Raw genomic sequence first — 17,270 nt, forward strand, 5'->3', positions numbered from 1 at the left:
TGGTACATTGGTGAATCAGCGTTTTAAGCTAAAATAAGAATTGGTTACTTAAAATAGCACTGAATCATTAATCTTAGAAAATCTGATTCCCTGTAGTTGCAATGGGAGTGGAAGTCTCTTTCCTTTTCTTTCTTCTACCTCATAGATCAAATAAACTGACAGTAGCATTCACAAGCCCCAAAGCTGAGCAAGCTCTGTGCCTTTAAAGAATATCTTCAACACCAATATAAGTTATGTGAGAATTATCATTATGAGTTTAATCTCTTGTGTATTTGGAGTTTTAATGTAGTGGGTGAAATTATTTTTTGGAGTCGTTTTGGCTAAAACTTAGATAACTTTCTTAAAGCAACAGAGCACCAAACAAGGACCATAACCATAACTTAGGTTCACATATGCTAGGTACCATACATGATCGGCGTCACCACGGGAGTAGGGCAGGAAGCAAGGGGAGAGTTCACCGGAACTAGAGCTGGTGGGGAGCTCATTGGTGCCGCGCTGTCGGAGGCTTGGTCGCTCATTTGGAGGAGTTACTTCGGCGGGGTTACGATCTTACACTTGACACCTCAATCTCTTAATCTCATCTCTCTTATTAATATAAATAGCACTTATCGTTATAAGGGGTGATTTAATGAAAATAACCAAATTGGATAGTTTTTTAAAAATAGAGACCAATTAATTTTAAAAAAAATTACTGTACTAAATTGAATATTGATCCTAGACGAATAAGGTAATTATACATTTTATTTATTAGTTTCCAACTTTTCAAAAAAATTTAAATTTATTTTGTATTTTGTTTTTTTTTATTTTTTTTAGATAATAAACTTCCACTACAAGAAAATATTAAGTAAAAACTAATTTTAGAGACCAAAATAATTAGTTATTATTTGATTAAATTAGAATCCATTTTATAAACTAAAAAGACTATTGTTATCTAAAGTAATTTTTATTATTAATAAAAATTTATAAAATGATTTCTAAATTAGTATATAGGCATTAACTACTAATGTTTTAGCTAATCTAGAATCTAAAATATTATATAACTAATTTAGGTACAAATTTAGAAACCATTTTATAAATTTTTATTAATAATAGAAACCTTTTAGAAACCATTTCATAAATTTTTATTAATAATAGGAACCTTAAATATGAATAATTTTTTAGTCTTAGTTTAATATTTATATTTAGTTAATATAATAACAAATTATTTTTTATCTTTAAATTTAATTATTATTTAATAAAATTTTTTAGTCTTCGCTTATGAGATATTATATGTTTTATTTTCTAATTCTTTTATTTTCATTTTGATTTAGAAAAACAACAAAATTTTAATTAATCAGACCCATCTTCAACAGTAGACGCTTTAAGATTTGTGCAGAAGACGCTTCAAGATTAAGTCGTTCGCATCATACCCATTCTACACTTTCGTTAATTTTTAGTTAATTCAATCTTTGTTGTAGAGTGACAAATCCAATATAGCATGATTAATCGAACATAATTAATTATTATATTAATACACAGACGTAAAAAAAAAATAATACACTTTAATCATTATTAATTAGCTACCAGACAAAGCATTGATATTGGATAGCGGGCATCACCATGCAACTGCCTGAATTTACGTGATAATAATAATTTGTTACTTTGTTAAGCTCTAACCAGCTAGCCTCTGCTTGCATATATACTTTGCTATAGTTTCCGATGAAAAAAAACCTTGGTATAGTCGAGAACAACCCAACCTTCAATGTTAATATTCCCCTTACGTTAACACCCATGTCTTCTTCCACAGTATATATAACCACGTGGAGTTCCCAGTTGCTACCATTCTGAGAACATCACAGTAACATTCTCCACTAATATGGAACTTGCATTGCCTCTTGCTCTTATTTTCATGCTAATTAGTATATGTCAGACTTCAGCACATCGAAATCCAGAATTCGTGAAAGCAATAAAGGAACATTATTTTCCAACTCAGGAAATTGATGTTCCAAACAGCTTGTTGACTTACATTGTTCGCGTTAAAAAGGGTGATGAGGGTGGGGATGGTGATTCTCTTGGGTCTATGGACCTCCATAGTTGGTACCATTCGCTTCTCCCTTCCAGTACCAGATCCGATCAGAAGCAGAACCGCATTACTTTCTTATACCGCAACGTGATGGATGGATTTTCCGTGGAATTGACCCCAGAAGAAGCCGATGCTCTTCAAGAGAAGGAGGAGGTTGTGTCAGTACGTCCTGAAAGGACCTTTTCATTACACACAACTCACACTCCATCGTTCTTGGGGTTGCAACAAGGACTGGGAGGATTATGGAGCAATTCCGATTCTGGCAAAGGCATCATAATTGGAATTCTGGACACTGGCATAACCCCTGATCACCCTTCTTTCTCTGATGAAGGAATGCCATTTCCACCAGCAAAATGGAAGGGGCTCTGTGAATTCTCAGGACGGAGGACTTGCAACAACAAGCTCATTGGTGCAAGACATTTTATCAAAAGCTCAAACTCATCCCTTCCACTGGATCATGTTGGACATGGGACTCACACAGCCAGCACAGCCACAGGAAGGTTTTGTTATCATTAAACTCAACATGTCATCGGTTTCTTTTTAAACTCAAGTCCGGAAGATAATATTACTAGGTTCAATCACCGATAATGTCTATTTTTAAAGATTTTGTCCTTAAAATACGTTAATTCTAGTTTTGAATATTATTTATACTATGATTTTAAATGTAATTTATAGGATAAATATGGTTTTAAATGTAATTTACAGTATATACTTTATAAGTTAGAATTTGAGAAGTGTAAGAGATTCTCTGTTCACAGGTTTGTGCAGGGTGCTAATGTCTTTGGCAATGCTAAGGGTACAGCGGTTGGCATGGCACCTGATGCACACTTAGCAATATACAAGGTATGTGACATCTTTGGTTGTTCAGAAAGTGCGATCCTAGCTGGAATGGACACTGCCATAGAGGATGGTGTGGATGTACTTTCTCTCTCCATTGGGGGACGCTCTGGTCCTTTATTTGACGATCCAATTGCACTTGGTGCATTCAGTGCAATTCAAAAGGGAATTTTCGTTAGCTGTTCAGCTGGTAACTCTGGTCCTGGTTATACCACTTTGTCCAATGAGGCTCCCTGGATTCTCACCGTTGGTGCAAGCACCATTGACAGAAGAATAGTAGCAGCAGCAAAACTTGGCAACGGGCAAGTGTTCAACGGGGAATCTGTTTTCCAACCCAACAACTTCACCTCCACTTTACTCCCACTTGTGTATGCAGGTTCAATTGGAAATTCCTCGTCGAGCTTGTGTGCCCCTGGATCCTTAGAGAACGTAGACGTGAAGGGAAAGGTAGTGTTGTGCGAGGTTGGTGGATTCATTAGAAGAGTAAGCAAAGGACAAGAAGTTAAGAACGCTGGTGGTGTAGCCATGATCCTCATGAACTCACTAAAGGAAGACTTCAATCCATTTGCCGATGTTCACGTTCTTCCTGCTACACACGTGAGTTACCCTGCCGGGTTAGCCATCAAAAGTTACATAAACTCAACCTCAACACCAACAGCAACAATCTTGTTCGGAGGAACCGTTATTGGAAGTGTCTCTGCACCTGCAGTCACTTCCTTTTCCTCGAGGGGTCCAAGTTTTGCAAGCCCGGGAATTCTGAAGCCTGACATCATTGGTCCAGGACAGAACATTCTAGCTGCATGGCCCGTGTCTTTGGACAACAATGTGCCTTCATTCAACATCCTTTCAGGCACCTCAATGTCTTGTCCTCATCTCAGTGGCATTGCTGCTTTGCTTAAAAACTCTCATCCAGATTGGTCTCCTGCTGCCATAAAATCAGCAATCATGACCAGTGCTAATGCAGTAAACCTTGGAGGGAAGTCCATATTGGATGAAAGGCTTCTACCTGCTGATGTTTTTGCCACAGGAGCTGGACATGTTAACCCTTTGAAGGCCAATGATCCCGGCCTCGTTTATGATATTGAACCAAATGATTACATTCCTTATTTGTGTGGCTTGAACTACACTGATGAAGAAGTTGGACTGATTTTGAACCAAAATGTGGACTGCTCCCAGGTGAAAAGCATACCTCAGGCTCAACTCAATTATCCCTCGTTTTCAATTCGGTTGGGATCTACTTCACAATTCTACACCAGAACACTCACAAATGTTGGAGCCGCCAGTGTAACCTACAACGTAGAAATTGAAGCACCTTTGGGAGTAGGCATAAGCATAAGCCCTGCTGAGATAACATTCACAGAGGTGAAGCAGAAGGTTACATACTCTGTTGGATTTGTTCCGGAAGACAAAAAGAATAGAGGGAATCACCCGTTTTCTCAAGGGTCTATCAGGTGGGTATCTGGCAATGGCAAGTACTCTGTTAGCATCCCTATAGCTGTTGTTTTCCTATGAAAATTTGGATAAGTTGCAGCATCATGTTATTTTGTATTAAAGGAATAAAGATTGGAACCTGAACTCTCCAAAGAGACAGGTTGATGCGCAATGACATCAGTTCAGTTTCAAAATGTGTAGGTCTCACTGTAACTCTCTCAATAATATGAAGTTATTAGTTTTAAATAGTCTTGTATACTTCCTTTGATATTCTCTTTTTAGTTGAACTAATCAATTCTTATTTTGTTGAACCAAATATTAAAAGGTGTAATTTTATGAAAGACAAGTGAGTTTGGTTTCACACCAGCACAACTAGGTGGAATCAATATGTTTTAGCTGTTAAAATTCACTTATTAATGTTTGTAACATGTTAATTTAACATCCCATACATTTTTATACCCAAGTTACATCCACTGTTCTACCATTCATCTTTTCTTTTCCTTTTATAAATATAAAAAATTACTATCATATTACTTCTAAAAATGAGTTGTCTAAGTGGTTGATAAATATTATTTGGTTTTACATAGTTAGTGTCTGTGCAGGAATTATTATTTTCTCTCTCCAAAATTTCAAGAAAATAAAACATTTGATATAATTGAGAAGAGACACGCCTCTAATCATTAGCTTCATGCAACGGGTAGTCTAACATTAAATTAAAAATATATTACCTAAATTAAGTTTTATTTTAACATAATTTTAAAGGAAATATGCTAATATGTTGGAAAAAGATAGTTTGACCTCCTTCTTTTTCCTATAGAACCTTTGAGAATTATGTACATAATAATAGGACTGTGAACATATTAGAATCCTAATATCTTTAAACGCACTCCTCGGTTAAATATAAGGATTGTGATATGTTGATAACTTTTATATTTTATATAGACGAATGATATCTTTATAGAGTTTGTGATTACATTCATTTTATACATGATAAATTATTATTTATTACAATATTTTATTCCAAAAAATAGTTGTAAAATGAAACAAACTTTATTCTTTTATATAACCACCCAACAATCATTTATAATTATTTTTTTCATCCGAATATAATATGATACTTTATTATTAAAATATAAATAATGTCTTAATATATATTATAAATTATGTTTTAAAACAATGATTTTAAAAAAAGTTGTGATACGTTACCAACCTTATTATTGCATAAAACCTTACAAATTGTTTTAATTCACCTTTATTGAATAATTTCATTTACATTTTGATTTTTTATTATTAAAAAAATTATCAAGTAGCTATTTAGATAAAAAATAAAGTTGTCAAATTATTTTTCTTTTGAGGATGGAAAATAATCCTTTTAACAATCAAACAACTACATGACAATTTATTCTTAAAAAGTTTTTTTTTTAAGGAAGTTAAACTTATAATTGCTCTTTATTTTAATTAAAGTTAAGGAATTGAGGAAACATGTGAGGATCGAAAATTGTTTTCAAAAATAAATTCTCTTTCTCCTTAACCATTAACTCAACACTTGTTCTAATACACCTAATAACTTCATATTACTTAAACTCCGATCTAAGTTTTAAGAACAAAATCACCGTCCAACTCCAAAACAAACAATCTCTATATCTCAAATGTGTACAAAATTCGAGTAATCGAACACGTATTTATCTTAAAAGAAAAACAGATTAACAAAACATTAAAAAAATTGAACACAGTTTAAACATTAAACCAATATCAGCATCAACTTTGCTGACAATTTTCCAGAGGGATAAAATGCCGGTTTAGCATAGGGAAAGGGAGCATATTATATACACAAGGTATGTTTTGGTCATTCCAACTCTAGTCTAAATTTTGTACAACGTCTAAATTTTGTACAATTTGTCAACAAGCCTCGAAGTAACCTTGTAATTGAATCGCATTAATATGAGGTTCAATATCAAGTCCTAATTTTAGACAGTTACAATTAACTTCCATGTCGTCTTTGCTATATGAAAACAGCAAAAGGGCCCCCTTGCCCAAAAGGTTACCATATTGGCATATTGGAGAAGTTATATCCATGGAAAAGATGACTGATGTATCCTCCCACGAGGGTTGCTCCTATTTCTATCAGCACATTCTTCTATGTTCCTGCAAAATACATCCTAGTTATGGAATCACTGAATTGACTACTTATTACGATTTGGAATTTGATTACAGTGAAGACATTCACCTATCATCATCAGGTAAGTTCTCGGCAATTCCAGTCATTTCAAACATGGTTTAGTTGCCTGAGAATTTTGATGGCTTGGTTATGGTTTCCTGTGACTGATAGATACCATGTCCAGATAAACAAAAACACAAGAAAATAGCAAAATGATGTTTATCTAAATACTGACACTGATCCGTAACTGTTTCCTGCCTCTGCTATGCACCTCCTCCAGGTATTCTTCATAGGACTACAACCAACACAACATACTTTCAATCAGAATTAGCAGAAGACACAAATATAGAGAAGACACAAATTTAAACTGGAAAACTCTCAGACACCAAAATTCAAAAAAAAAAGATAACCAAAGTTGCAATAGGATGAGTAAAAAGTAGAGGACTAAGCATGCTCGACCTTTACATGCCTTTTGAGCTGTCAAATGATCCAATCCAAATAACAAATTGTTCAGTGTATGCTATGCTCTCTAACCAGATCTGACCAGTGTCCTCAAAAGCCAGTAATGGAGAATATTCATTTATTGCAATTATAATTGCAGAGCAAATACATAAATATGATTTAAAGTTCTTCACAAATCAAGAGTCTGCCTAAATGGTGATTCAATATTACATTCTAATAGCAAAAATAAGACCTTCCAGATTAAGGCCATTTGAAATATAGCACCACTTTTTAGAACAAGAAAGCTCTTATATTTGGCTTTGGCTTTGACAAAGCCATTTGACTGCATGTCATTCCTTTAAGGTTGTCTAACCAACAATCAGAAATAAAATGGAAAAAATATAAAATAATTGATTGGAGGAAGAAAGATATATTCCCAGTACCATGTCAAGAAAATCATCCTCAGTTAGGGTACTACCAGCTAAAGGGCAGCCTGGAGACACACCCCAAAAATCTAATTGACAAGCCACGTCCTTCTTTGTTTGTATCTCTGGAATATGTCCACTATAATGAGCACGTTTAATCCCTGACACTTGTGGCGACACACAAGAATTGATAGGCAATGTTTCAGTAAGCATTGTCCCACTGAATCTCTGCTTTGTTGAACGAAATTCATTTACTACAGGTTGATTTTGGTAAAACATGGAAGAATAAGGCAGGGGCATTGACCATGACATAGGATATGGAGGAAAATTACAGTCTTCGTCTCCCATTGAACTTGGAGTATTCACATAGCGGCCCTTAAATGAAAAATCATCCCTTGATGAACTGCACATGCAAAAACCAATAAGCAGGAAGCCTCCTCTAACCAGTGCCTGATAATAACACGATATCAATTACCACCCTAAAAGGTATACCTGGTCAGTAGGTCATTTGTATCGTTCTTACCATCAAGGAGTTCACAAAGAGCTAGGCCAATGTCTGGAGATAACTCCTAAGAGGGGGAACTTGATTTAGAGTTATAATTTGCATAACATATGCACAAATTTTGAAAGATCTGAAAGGTTAAAATGAAAGGAAACCTGACAGTCTCTGCTAATTTTGACAGGCTTATAGTCATTCAATGGATTCTTGAGATGTAGAGTCTTGTAGAAAGGCAAATCATTGAAACACAGCCACTGGACCTTAAAACTGCGGCCCCAAGGATTACTTTTACCAATTCCCTCACTCCAAACATTGTCTCTACCCCTTCCAATGGAGGACATCATTTGTGCATATCCTTGGAAGGAACCACTCATGTTGACACTAAATATAAGGATTACACAGCCCGAGTTCTGCAAAATATGCTGATAATTCTCAAGAATTTTTTTTATCTTATGGTAATTTATTTCCTAATTCTTGACGGACCCTAAAGCCTAGAACTATTTCAACAATACAGTTGGAGATCAGAAAAGGAGGTTACTTACATGAAAAGCTTCTTCTAGAATCCGTTCATTCATGATTTGAGTAGCCCAAATTCCTTTCTTAATAGACAAATCGATATTTTCACGGTTCAAACTCTTAATGATGAAATACTTAATATCATTCCATTTTTCCACTCCAATTCCTGTTGGATGCCCTACCAGACCATAAGAGTGTCCCGCTATATCTGCCCGAATTGGATTATTATTTTCATTAAACTTGTAACAGGAGCTCTCTGAAAAAAGGATCACAGATAAATCAGAACTCAAAGTAGAAAAAAATAATACAAAAGAAATGAGAGGGAAAAAGCTCACATGCATGCATCTGTGCTAAAAATAGATATGTAAGTGAATAATTTTGAGTATATGATAAACTCGCTATCCCAATCTTCACTACACATGCCAAAGTCAGTGATCATCTGGACAAACTCGAAGAAAAATTAGCTAATTAAGAGTATGTTTGGATTTGTGAGATTTGATGGATTGAGAAGGTGATTCTCGATTTGGAAGTATAACTAAACAATGGAAGGAAGGATGTGGGACGAGGGGGTTAACCCTCCATACATGCCAGGAAATTTTGCTTAGGTTAGAAATCTGTAACTTTACTTTTTCTTGTCAGTCATTTTGTTTTACATATTTTCTCTTACATTAAATGTTCTGTAATTTAAATCTATAACTTCTCTAACTCCCCCCACCCACCCACACAATGCAAGCTCCTTAATCCACTTGATCTGCATGTGACGAGAAATATTATCAAAACCTGGATCATCTGAATTTCCAATGTCATTCCTCCATTCAGTGACTGATGAATCAACTACCGACGCATTTTCCTTTGTGCTATCAGAAGACATATCCGAATTGACCTGTCATCAAATTATGAAAGTTAAAAGCAGAGTGCAAAGTAAACATTACAACCACCCAATACCAAAACTAGGAAGAGAACGGCAAAACAACTATGCAGAATACAGGTATAGCAACACAATTTTCATAAATAACCGTTTAGCTAAAGTTATTAACATGGTTTCGCAAAAAATTAAGCAGATATTTATGCAATTTTATCCTAGGACGACGCCTGTTCTTCGGTATTTATGAGCACTTAAATATAATTAATGTAAGATATAGGGTAAACAACCTGCCCGAATAATCTTGCTGTCTCTCTCTCCCCACACTCAAGAACACAGAATACTGATATAAGTCAAAGCTGACCTCAGTGAGAAACCTTGGTCAGAAATTCCTATTTTGCCTAAAGTCGAAGCAAAGAGAATAATGAGTAGGTACTACAGTTAATTACAGCAAGAATTACAAAATTCGAAGTAAAAGAAAAAGAAGCAACATAACCTCCTGAATCCTAAGTGCGGCGTGATTGGTGAAGAAGAAGAAAAGGTAAGGTGTAACACATAACCTATCCCTTTAACAGTGAAAGGCTTGCAAATGTGGTGATGTGTGTGGTGGTTCAGGTGAAAACAAAGACACTGAATCTTGATTCAAGAACGCATTCCAATTCGGCATAACAAAGGAGAAGAGAATTTGGAATGGAAGTTTGAGAGACTGACGAAAGAGATGAGTGAAGTCTGAAGCGCGGGTGTTATGAGTTTCGCGTTCTGAGTCGTATCCTTATCGCTTCTGTAACGCCCATTACGCCTACTTTTTCATGTCTTTTCCCACTCCCTTTTTTATCCATTCATTTCTAATTATTCTTATATTTTGAAATTTTAAATATTATTTTATTCAATTTGTATTTTCTGTCACTCCATTTAAAACAAATACATTGTAATTTTAATCTAACTTCTAATTTGTTTTCTATATTATTTTATATTTTAAATAATTATATTTTTTACTGTATTTTAAATTAATATCTCCTCTATACAGTTTAATGTAACAAAAATAAATGTAGCATACATAAAATTTACTATTAGATTATAATTGCAGGATTTTTTAAAAATAAAAAATTAAATATCAAGTCTAAGCAACACTTATAATAACAAATCATAAATGTGAAACAATATTTGTACTAATTATGTATTTTATTTTTAAAAAATTAAATAAAAATAATTATTTCCATGTAATTACAATCAGTCTTAGTTATTATTTAATATTGAAAGCATAAAAAAATATTTAAAATTATGTATAGACACCACCGAGTTACTCTTGTTACAAAGGAACACATTTAATAGATATTTAAATTTAAACTAATCAACATTTAATGAATATTTTCTAATCCAATATAGTCAGAATTTAATAGATATTTGAATTTTTATATTAAAAGTAGTGAATTTATATTAATCCATATCATAAATAGAATTAATTGTTTCGTATATATTTCAAAATGTAATTTGTGGTATTTACCGTAACCCATAATGGATAAGAAAATTATTTTATTTTTTTAATGAAAGAGATTTTAGAGAAGTTTAAGTAACTTACAATTTCTATATATATTTTTAATCCAGATTTGACTATTACATATAATAAGAATTATTATTATATTTTTAATGGGTAACATAATATTTATATTTATAAAATTGAGCTGCTTGGAGAAAGAATTAAGACATTTTGAAATATCTTTAAATAGTGAGTGAGATTTATCCCATAAAAAAACTCAAAAACAAGTTTTTTTATAGTTGTTGCAATTGATCAATATATTTAATTTAAAGAAGAAGAAGAAGTGAAGAGTTGAGCATATTTTGGATAATGATGAAGGGAATGTTAATAATAGGGATAAAAAGAAGAAGTTGAAAAAACAAAGTTTAACATGAAAATGAGAAGGAGACCACATGAATGGTCATTTTATTGGTACAAGCCATAAGAACTAAGAAGTGCAGAAGAGAAGGCATTGAAGGAGGAGACACAGACTCATTTTGGGAGACTTTCCTCGTCCTTCCTGAAAAGTTTGTGGTGAATATGTTGAGCAAAAGTGCGAGGAGGAAAACGAGCTGGGTCTTTCTCAGTCACAAGTTCAGGAAGTGGCTGCAAGATTATCTTCTCCTTGGGTGGTTCACAGAACACTGCCCATGATATTCGAACCTTTTCTTTGTTCACCAATCCCCTGTGGAGAATACTCTTGTACTTGCCGTTACTCAGGATCTCAATGGTGTCCCCAATGTGCATCAAAATGGAATTAGGCACACACTTTGCTGTGATCCATTTGCCCTCGTAGAAAAGTTGCAGACCTGGCACCATGTTGTGGAGGAGGAAGGTGAGTGAACTTATATCCGTGTGAGCTTCAACTCCCAGAGCCAATTCTGGCTGGGGACAAATTGGGTAGTAGTTTATCTTCAATTGAAGCAAAAGCTCCTCCATTCCACCAACTTCCTTCTCTAGTCTTCCACCTTCCAACCCCAATCCAACAGAAAGTGCCTCTAGTATCTTCGTCGCAAGCTTCCTCAATCGCCTTGCATATTCGCTTGTAGCCTCACTGAGATGTCAAATTTGTTGATAATTAAGAAAGTTTTATAAATAAAAAAAGAGTGAAAGAAGAAAGAAAAGGGATGAGGAATGCTCACGTATAATCAGAAGGTTTGGTTGGCCAGATGGAGAGGTCACGCTTCTCCTCGGGATAAACAAGGTGGAAGAAGTAATCTTCCCACTCCAATTGGCCACTGGCATTGTTAGCAAGCTTGCTCCCATAGCCCTGAATCTTCCCAGAGGCTTGGTCGTTGGCGTAGTTCTCCTTCTCCTCAATGGGAAGAGAGAAGAAGGTTTCCCCTGCTTTACGCAGCCGATTCAAGAGGTCCTCAGGGATGCCATGGTTGACCAAGTTCATGACGCCCCATTCCTCCGCCGCTTTCTTAAGATTCTCCCGACACTTCCCTCGAACAACCTCGGAGGGGGAATCTATCTCTGCCAGGTCAATGGTTGGAACCTGAGGCCCTTCCTTCTTCTCCTCCTCGAAGACGTTCCCTATGTTGTCCAACTCCTCTTGCGGCCTCACGTACTCCTTCGGGATATGCTTCATCCCACTGCTAGCCAAGCTTTCAACTCTTTGAGCCACCATACCCGTCATCTCTCCAATTCAACGCTTTTTACTTCACTTCAACTATTCAACTCTTGAACGTTAACTTCCTGAACACCCAATTCCTCTCCTTGGCCTTTATATTCGAAACCCCTAACAGTCCCCATGCATATGCGTTGGTCTTCACGTGACACTCCTCAACAAACCAAATTTCAACGCCCCTTGACTGGGGGTTCATCTGCATGCACACCATTCCGCCTAACCCTCGCCATTCTCAAACTTCTCTTTCCTTTTTTTTCTTTCACATTTACTATGTACATCGACACTGCACATACACAAATACAAACACAAAAATACATATTATAATATCTATAATACAAATGTATATATTATATAATTATAAAAATTATAGAGTAACAATAAAAATTTACGTACAAATATCACTTTAAATTGAATTCAAACCATATTAAAATTATCAAAATTTCAACAAATATTTTATAAAATAAACACTTTACCGATCAAATACCAATGTGCTGTATTGAAAACTTCGAGCCTCATAACACTTCCATCAACCACATTTAACTCCCCTACAACACTGCCTAAAAACCAATTTTATTCTCCCTTTATTTATTACACTTCCTTCCCTCAAATAAATTCTCCATTCAACCAATATATTATATACATATATTAAAATATATTGGTACTTATAAGAAATTAATTTCCAATGTCGTGTCGGCTATAATCGGGTATCCATCAATCTCAAATTTGGAAACGGGCCAATTTGTTTTATTCTGTCATTGGTCTTTCTAAAATCGGGTATGGTAGCGTTTAAAATATGTTAAAAAACCTCAACTCATCAATGGATTCACAACTTGATTCACTAAAAAAAATATTAATGAGTTCACTAAATGTAGTAATTAATTATTAAAATTGAAAAAAAATATCTAAATAACATTTCCTATTAATCTTTTCTGTAAAAACAATCGAGTAAATAAGAAGAAGAAAGTAAAAAGATAAATGTAGTAAAATAAGATGGACGCACCTAACCAACAATGTCAAACATATTTCATTTTTAGTAGTCAAATCTAAAAAATCCAAGTTCTTCCTTCACATTTCACATAACATTTAAACATGTAAAACTCACAGTCTAAAAGAAATGACTACAGCGCCATTCCATCAAAGATGCGATTATTCATTCAACAATTTCAGATTCTCAATTATTTTAATATGATAAAAAAATTCAAATTATACTTAAAGTCAAATTTTAATTGATAAAATGTTTGATGTAACATAGACAATTTTAGCCGTAAACTCTTGTGTGAGATTTTTTTCTTTCATAAATTAAAATTAATCTATACACGCGTCAAAATTAAAATTTACGAAGCTTATAAAAAAGTTAGTGTCGATTTTTTCTGTTATTTTCTTAGAGGATTTTATTCAGTACGTAATGTATTGAAATGATCTGAAAATGAATTAAAGAAAGGAGAAAAAAAAAATGAAATGATAAAATTTATATTGGATGGGAGAATGGTTGATAAGGTCAGAGGCATGCCACCAAAACCACCAGCCTCATGGATCGCGGTTTCTAGAACATATGTTTCCCTCCATTTATCCTTGCCTGAGTATAAATGTTTTGAAAACCTATACAATTTTTCATGTCATAATTTTAGTAAATATATATATATATATATATATATATAAAATAAAAAATAAATTTGTAATTAAATAATATAAAAAAAATATTGAAATATATAGTAGTATTATTGATTGTAAGTAGATGAGAAAAAATTGGTTCTCAACCTATGAAGATCCTATTCCATCATTTGAACCCACCTAACAAAGTTGACGATTAAAGGGACGTTATGTTTATTTTATTTTATTTTATTTTACATTTTAGTATTGTGCAATTATTGCCATTTTTATTGTAATGTTACAATTATTTTGCTGTGATTGCTAGAAGTTGTGGAAGGTCAACAACGACAAAGATAGAAATAAAATTTACTGTAATTGGAGTTACGATAACTTTTTCACATCTTATATTAATGGTGATAGGTTGTTTTGATATTACTGATCATATAGTTGGGCATAGTCAATTATGGAACTACCATAAACATGATCAATTGAGTAAGTTTTTTTTTTCAAGTAGTTGCCATTTGATTGGGTCATTAATGTGGGGTTTAAGAATTTTAGAGTAATATTACCTATATAGATAAGAGTATAATAGTCCCTTAATAATATTTTTTACTTTTCCATCTCTCATTTTTCAATTAAATACATATTCATCGTACTTATTTTATTGAAACAATCTCATATACTTACAATCAACAATATTAGTTTAGAATTACATTTTTGTTTCCTTAGCATTTAAAAAGTATTTTGTGAAAACGTTAGTTAATTTTGTTGTCTCTTCAAAATAATTAATAAAACAATTATGGTTTTGAATGTTAAAAATAAAATATCATTAAGGGAATTTTTTTCCATAAGACTCTCCTTGGAAGCATAAATGTACTTTTTCAAACATATTTTTACTTTATTAATATTCTCAAAAGTATTTTTAGAACACTTATTCAATTTCATAATACCTTTTATAAATTTTAAGAAAGCTAAAAATGTGTTATAGAAAGTAATTTTTGAAATATATACTACAAGAAAATTATGAAATAGAAACTAATTTTATAGACAAAAAGTAATTAGTTGTTATAGTGACTAAATTAAAGACCGTTTTAGAAACTAAAAAAAAAGGTTTTTAAATTAGTTTTTATTATTGTTAAATGATTTCTAAATTAGTATTTAATTAGCTATCAGAGTTTTTTTCTACCTGTATCTAATTTGTTACAAAAAAATTAGCAAAAAGGGGAGAATGTAAATAGAAGAAATGACTAGCTTGATATGGCATAGTTAAGGGTGGACAAAAAATTCAAATTACAAAATCCAATCCATAATTATCCAAATTCATATTAGTTTTAATCCATTTAAATGGATTTCTCTCAAATCCAAATCCATATTTTTGGATTTTAAATCCAATCAATTTAATTGGATATGAATTAGATATAGATTGGATACATTTTTGGATTAACCAAATTGCATTTTGGGTTGGATTTTGACTTGGCCCGATCCAAGTTGACCCAAGACAATTCGGGCCCTAGTTGAGAAAAGTCGGTCCAAGTCCACGTCGAGCGGTCCCGAGCCCATGTCGAGACGAGCGGGCCTAGGCCCATTTCGAGCCGAGTAGTCTCAAGCCCATGTCGAGCCGAGCAGGCCATGGCCAAAGTCAAGCCAAGCAAGGTCAGGCTGATGTCGAGTCGCCTAGGCCGATGTCAAGCCAAGCGGGCCTGGACCGATGTTGAGCCGAACGGGCCTGACCGATGTCGAGCCAAGTGGGCCTGGGTCGATGTCGAGTCGATGTCGAGCCAAGCGGGTCGACTAATGTCGAGCCGAGCGGGCCCAGACCAATATCTAGCCGAGTGGGTCCGGACTGATGTCGAGCCAAGCGGGTCCGGGTCAATGTCAAGTCGTTCGGGCCCAGGCCGATGTCGAGCCGTTCGGGCCGGAGCCGATGTAGAGTCGTTTGGGCCAGGGCCGATGTCGAGTCGTCCGTGTCGGGTTGATGTCGAGTCGTCTGGACCCGGGCCGATGTCCAGTCGTGTGGACCCGAGCCGATGTAGTGTTGTCCGGGTCCGGGCCGATGTCAAGCCGTCTGGGTCTGGGCCGATGTATAGTCGAGTTGGTTCGCGTTCATGTTGAGTCGGCTTAGACCTAGTTCGAGCCAAGTTAGTATGTGTCCATATCAAAATAGATTTAATGTAATTGACAAAGTGGATTTAATCTAATTAAAAAATTGGATTTAATCTAGATTTAATCCACTTTAAATGGATTTAAAAAAAATCCAAATATATTTGATCTAGTTAGAGTGGATATGGATTTTAAATCCAATCAATTTATTTGGATTTGGATTTAGATTGGATTTTGAAAAATCCAATCCATGACCACCCCAAGGCCTAACATTCTTGTTGGATATGTGGGTTCAATTTTTATTATTATTACTTGTTATTAGGGATGTCAAAAGTGAGTCAACCTAACTCATAAGGATTGAGTTAAAAATTGGCAAATTTTTCATGCACTTCCATACCTTTTATCTGTACCTCTATATTTTATTTTTATTTCAATAATATATTTTTGAGTATGGAGAGTGTTATGTCTTCTTCTTCATTTTCAAGTAGTGGTAGTTGCTTGTAGTGGTTGATGGTGGTTAGTGGTGAATGGTTGTGATTGAGGTAAGTTTTGTGGTATTTTTACTGGTGATGACTGTGTTTTCGTTTGCTTATTTTTTTTCATTTTGTTGGAAGTCACAAAACCAAAAAAAAACAACCATGTACAACAATGGAGTACAAAACTAAAAAAAAAAATATCTTCGCACTAGGGAACATCAAATACAACGAATCTTCTCGTCAACCCTCACACGTACGCTCAAATGATGAAACTAATCTTTCAAACGCAGCGGCTAGAAATAAATAGAAGTGTTGCGGATGTAAGGAAGAGTTAAGGTTATTTAAAAATGTGAGATTATGCTTCATTTAACGTTATTTAAAAAGCTTAAAATTGACTTTTTCACAATTAATATGAAGTTGCATGTGAAAATATGGTGGTGAAGGCAGAATTAGCCTAAAAATACCTAAAAATAAATCAACTTAACTTGGTTCACCTTTAAGGTTTTGTCCTGCACCTCCACAACTTATCCTTAAAAATACATTATAGATTTCATAATTCGAAAATGTATTTTTTTTTCTATTCAGTAATACTTTTAAGATTCTTTAATCAGAATTTTTTTAGCTATGGAGTTGCATAAAAAAAAATAGTCCACCTTATTACCTTATTACAGACTCATTTAACCATGTTTTTCAACTTACTTTATATATTTATTGAAATATCATA

General features: G+C 34.1%; 3 protein-coding genes across 17 annotated transcripts; 1 reads left to right on the forward strand and 2 right to left on the reverse strand.

Annotated features, from left to right (window-relative positions):
* Positions 1–1,836: 1,836 nt before the first annotated feature.
* Positions 1,837–4,572, forward strand: LOC137809690 (subtilisin-like protease 3). The gene is made up of 2 exons (XM_068610786.2): positions 1,837–2,562; positions 2,821–4,572. The coding sequence occupies exons 1-2, from the start codon at positions 1,856–1,858 to the stop codon at positions 4,409–4,411; spliced, it is 2,298 nt and encodes a 765-aa protein (XP_068466887.1). The 5' UTR covers positions 1,837–1,855; the 3' UTR covers positions 4,412–4,572.
* A 1,499-nt stretch (positions 4,573–6,071) lies between these two features.
* Positions 6,072–10,063, reverse strand: LOC137811370 (YTH family protein). 15 transcript variants are annotated; one of them, XM_090298552.1, is made up of 10 exons: positions 9,728–10,032; positions 9,596–9,632; positions 9,150–9,252; positions 8,396–8,625; positions 8,012–8,263; positions 7,847–7,910; positions 7,373–7,757; positions 6,724–6,783; positions 6,558–6,615; positions 6,072–6,475 (listed from the first exon to the last, which is right to left on the reverse strand). In XM_090298552.1, exons 3-6 carry the CDS (start codon positions 9,238–9,240, stop codon positions 7,899–7,901), a joined length of 585 nt encoding a protein of 194 aa, XP_090154678.1. In that variant the 5' UTR covers positions 9,241–9,252; positions 9,596–9,632; positions 9,728–10,032; the 3' UTR covers positions 6,072–6,475; positions 6,558–6,615; positions 6,724–6,783; positions 7,373–7,757; positions 7,847–7,898. The 15 variants fall into 15 exon arrangements, with proteins under 15 accessions (XP_090154678.1, XP_090154676.1, XP_090154677.1 ...); XM_090298550.1 differs by having other exon boundaries at positions 9,522–9,632; XM_090298551.1 differs by having other exon boundaries at positions 6,558–6,652; positions 9,522–9,632.
* A 1,005-nt stretch (positions 10,064–11,068) lies between these two features.
* Positions 11,069–12,509, reverse strand: LDOX (leucoanthocyanidin dioxygenase). Its single transcript, XM_068613075.2, has 2 exons — positions 11,890–12,509; positions 11,069–11,801 (listed from the first exon to the last, which is right to left on the reverse strand). The coding sequence occupies exons 1-2, from the start codon at positions 12,387–12,389 to the stop codon at positions 11,240–11,242; spliced, it is 1,062 nt and encodes a 353-aa protein (XP_068469176.1). The 5' UTR covers positions 12,390–12,509; the 3' UTR covers positions 11,069–11,239.
* Positions 12,510–17,270: the final 4,761 nt, after the last annotated feature.

The sequence above is a fragment of the Phaseolus vulgaris genome, chromosome 2 (genome assembly GCF_051622355.1).
Source record: "Phaseolus vulgaris cultivar YP4 chromosome 2, ASM5162235v1, whole genome shotgun sequence".
Lineage (NCBI taxonomy): Eukaryota > Viridiplantae > Streptophyta > Magnoliopsida > Fabales > Fabaceae > Phaseolus > Phaseolus vulgaris.

What these genes read in the sequence shown, in the direction of transcription:
- LDOX (XM_068613075.2), bottom strand. Translation starts at nt 12,389, where the DNA reads ATGACGGGTATGGTGGCTCAAAGAGTTGAAAGCTTGGCTAGCAGTGGG. An exon ending in ACCAAACCTTCTGATTATAC is followed by an intron (nt 11,802 to 11,889) that starts GTGAGCATTCCT and finishes TTGACATCTCAG; the next exon opens with TGAGGCTACAAGCGAATATG.
- LOC137811370 (XM_090298546.1), bottom strand. Translation starts at nt 9,240, where the DNA reads ATGTCTTCTGATAGCACAAAGGAAAATGCGTCGGTAGTTGATTCATCA. An exon ending in TTCTAGAAGAAGCTTTTCAT is followed by an intron (nt 8,264 to 8,395) that starts GTAAGTAACCTC and finishes CATATTTTGCAG; the next exon opens with AACTCGGGCTGTGTAATCCT. An exon ending in ACAAATGACCTACTGACCAG is followed by an intron (nt 7,758 to 7,846) that starts GTATACCTTTTA and finishes TTGCATGTGCAG; the next exon opens with TTCATCAAGGGATGATTTTT.
- LOC137809690 (XM_068610786.2), top strand. Translation starts at nt 1,856, where the DNA reads ATGGAACTTGCATTGCCTCTTGCTCTTATTTTCATGCTAATTAGTATA. An exon ending in GCCAGCACAGCCACAGGAAG is followed by an intron (nt 2,563 to 2,820) that starts GTTTTGTTATCA and finishes CTCTGTTCACAG; the next exon opens with GTTTGTGCAGGGTGCTAATG.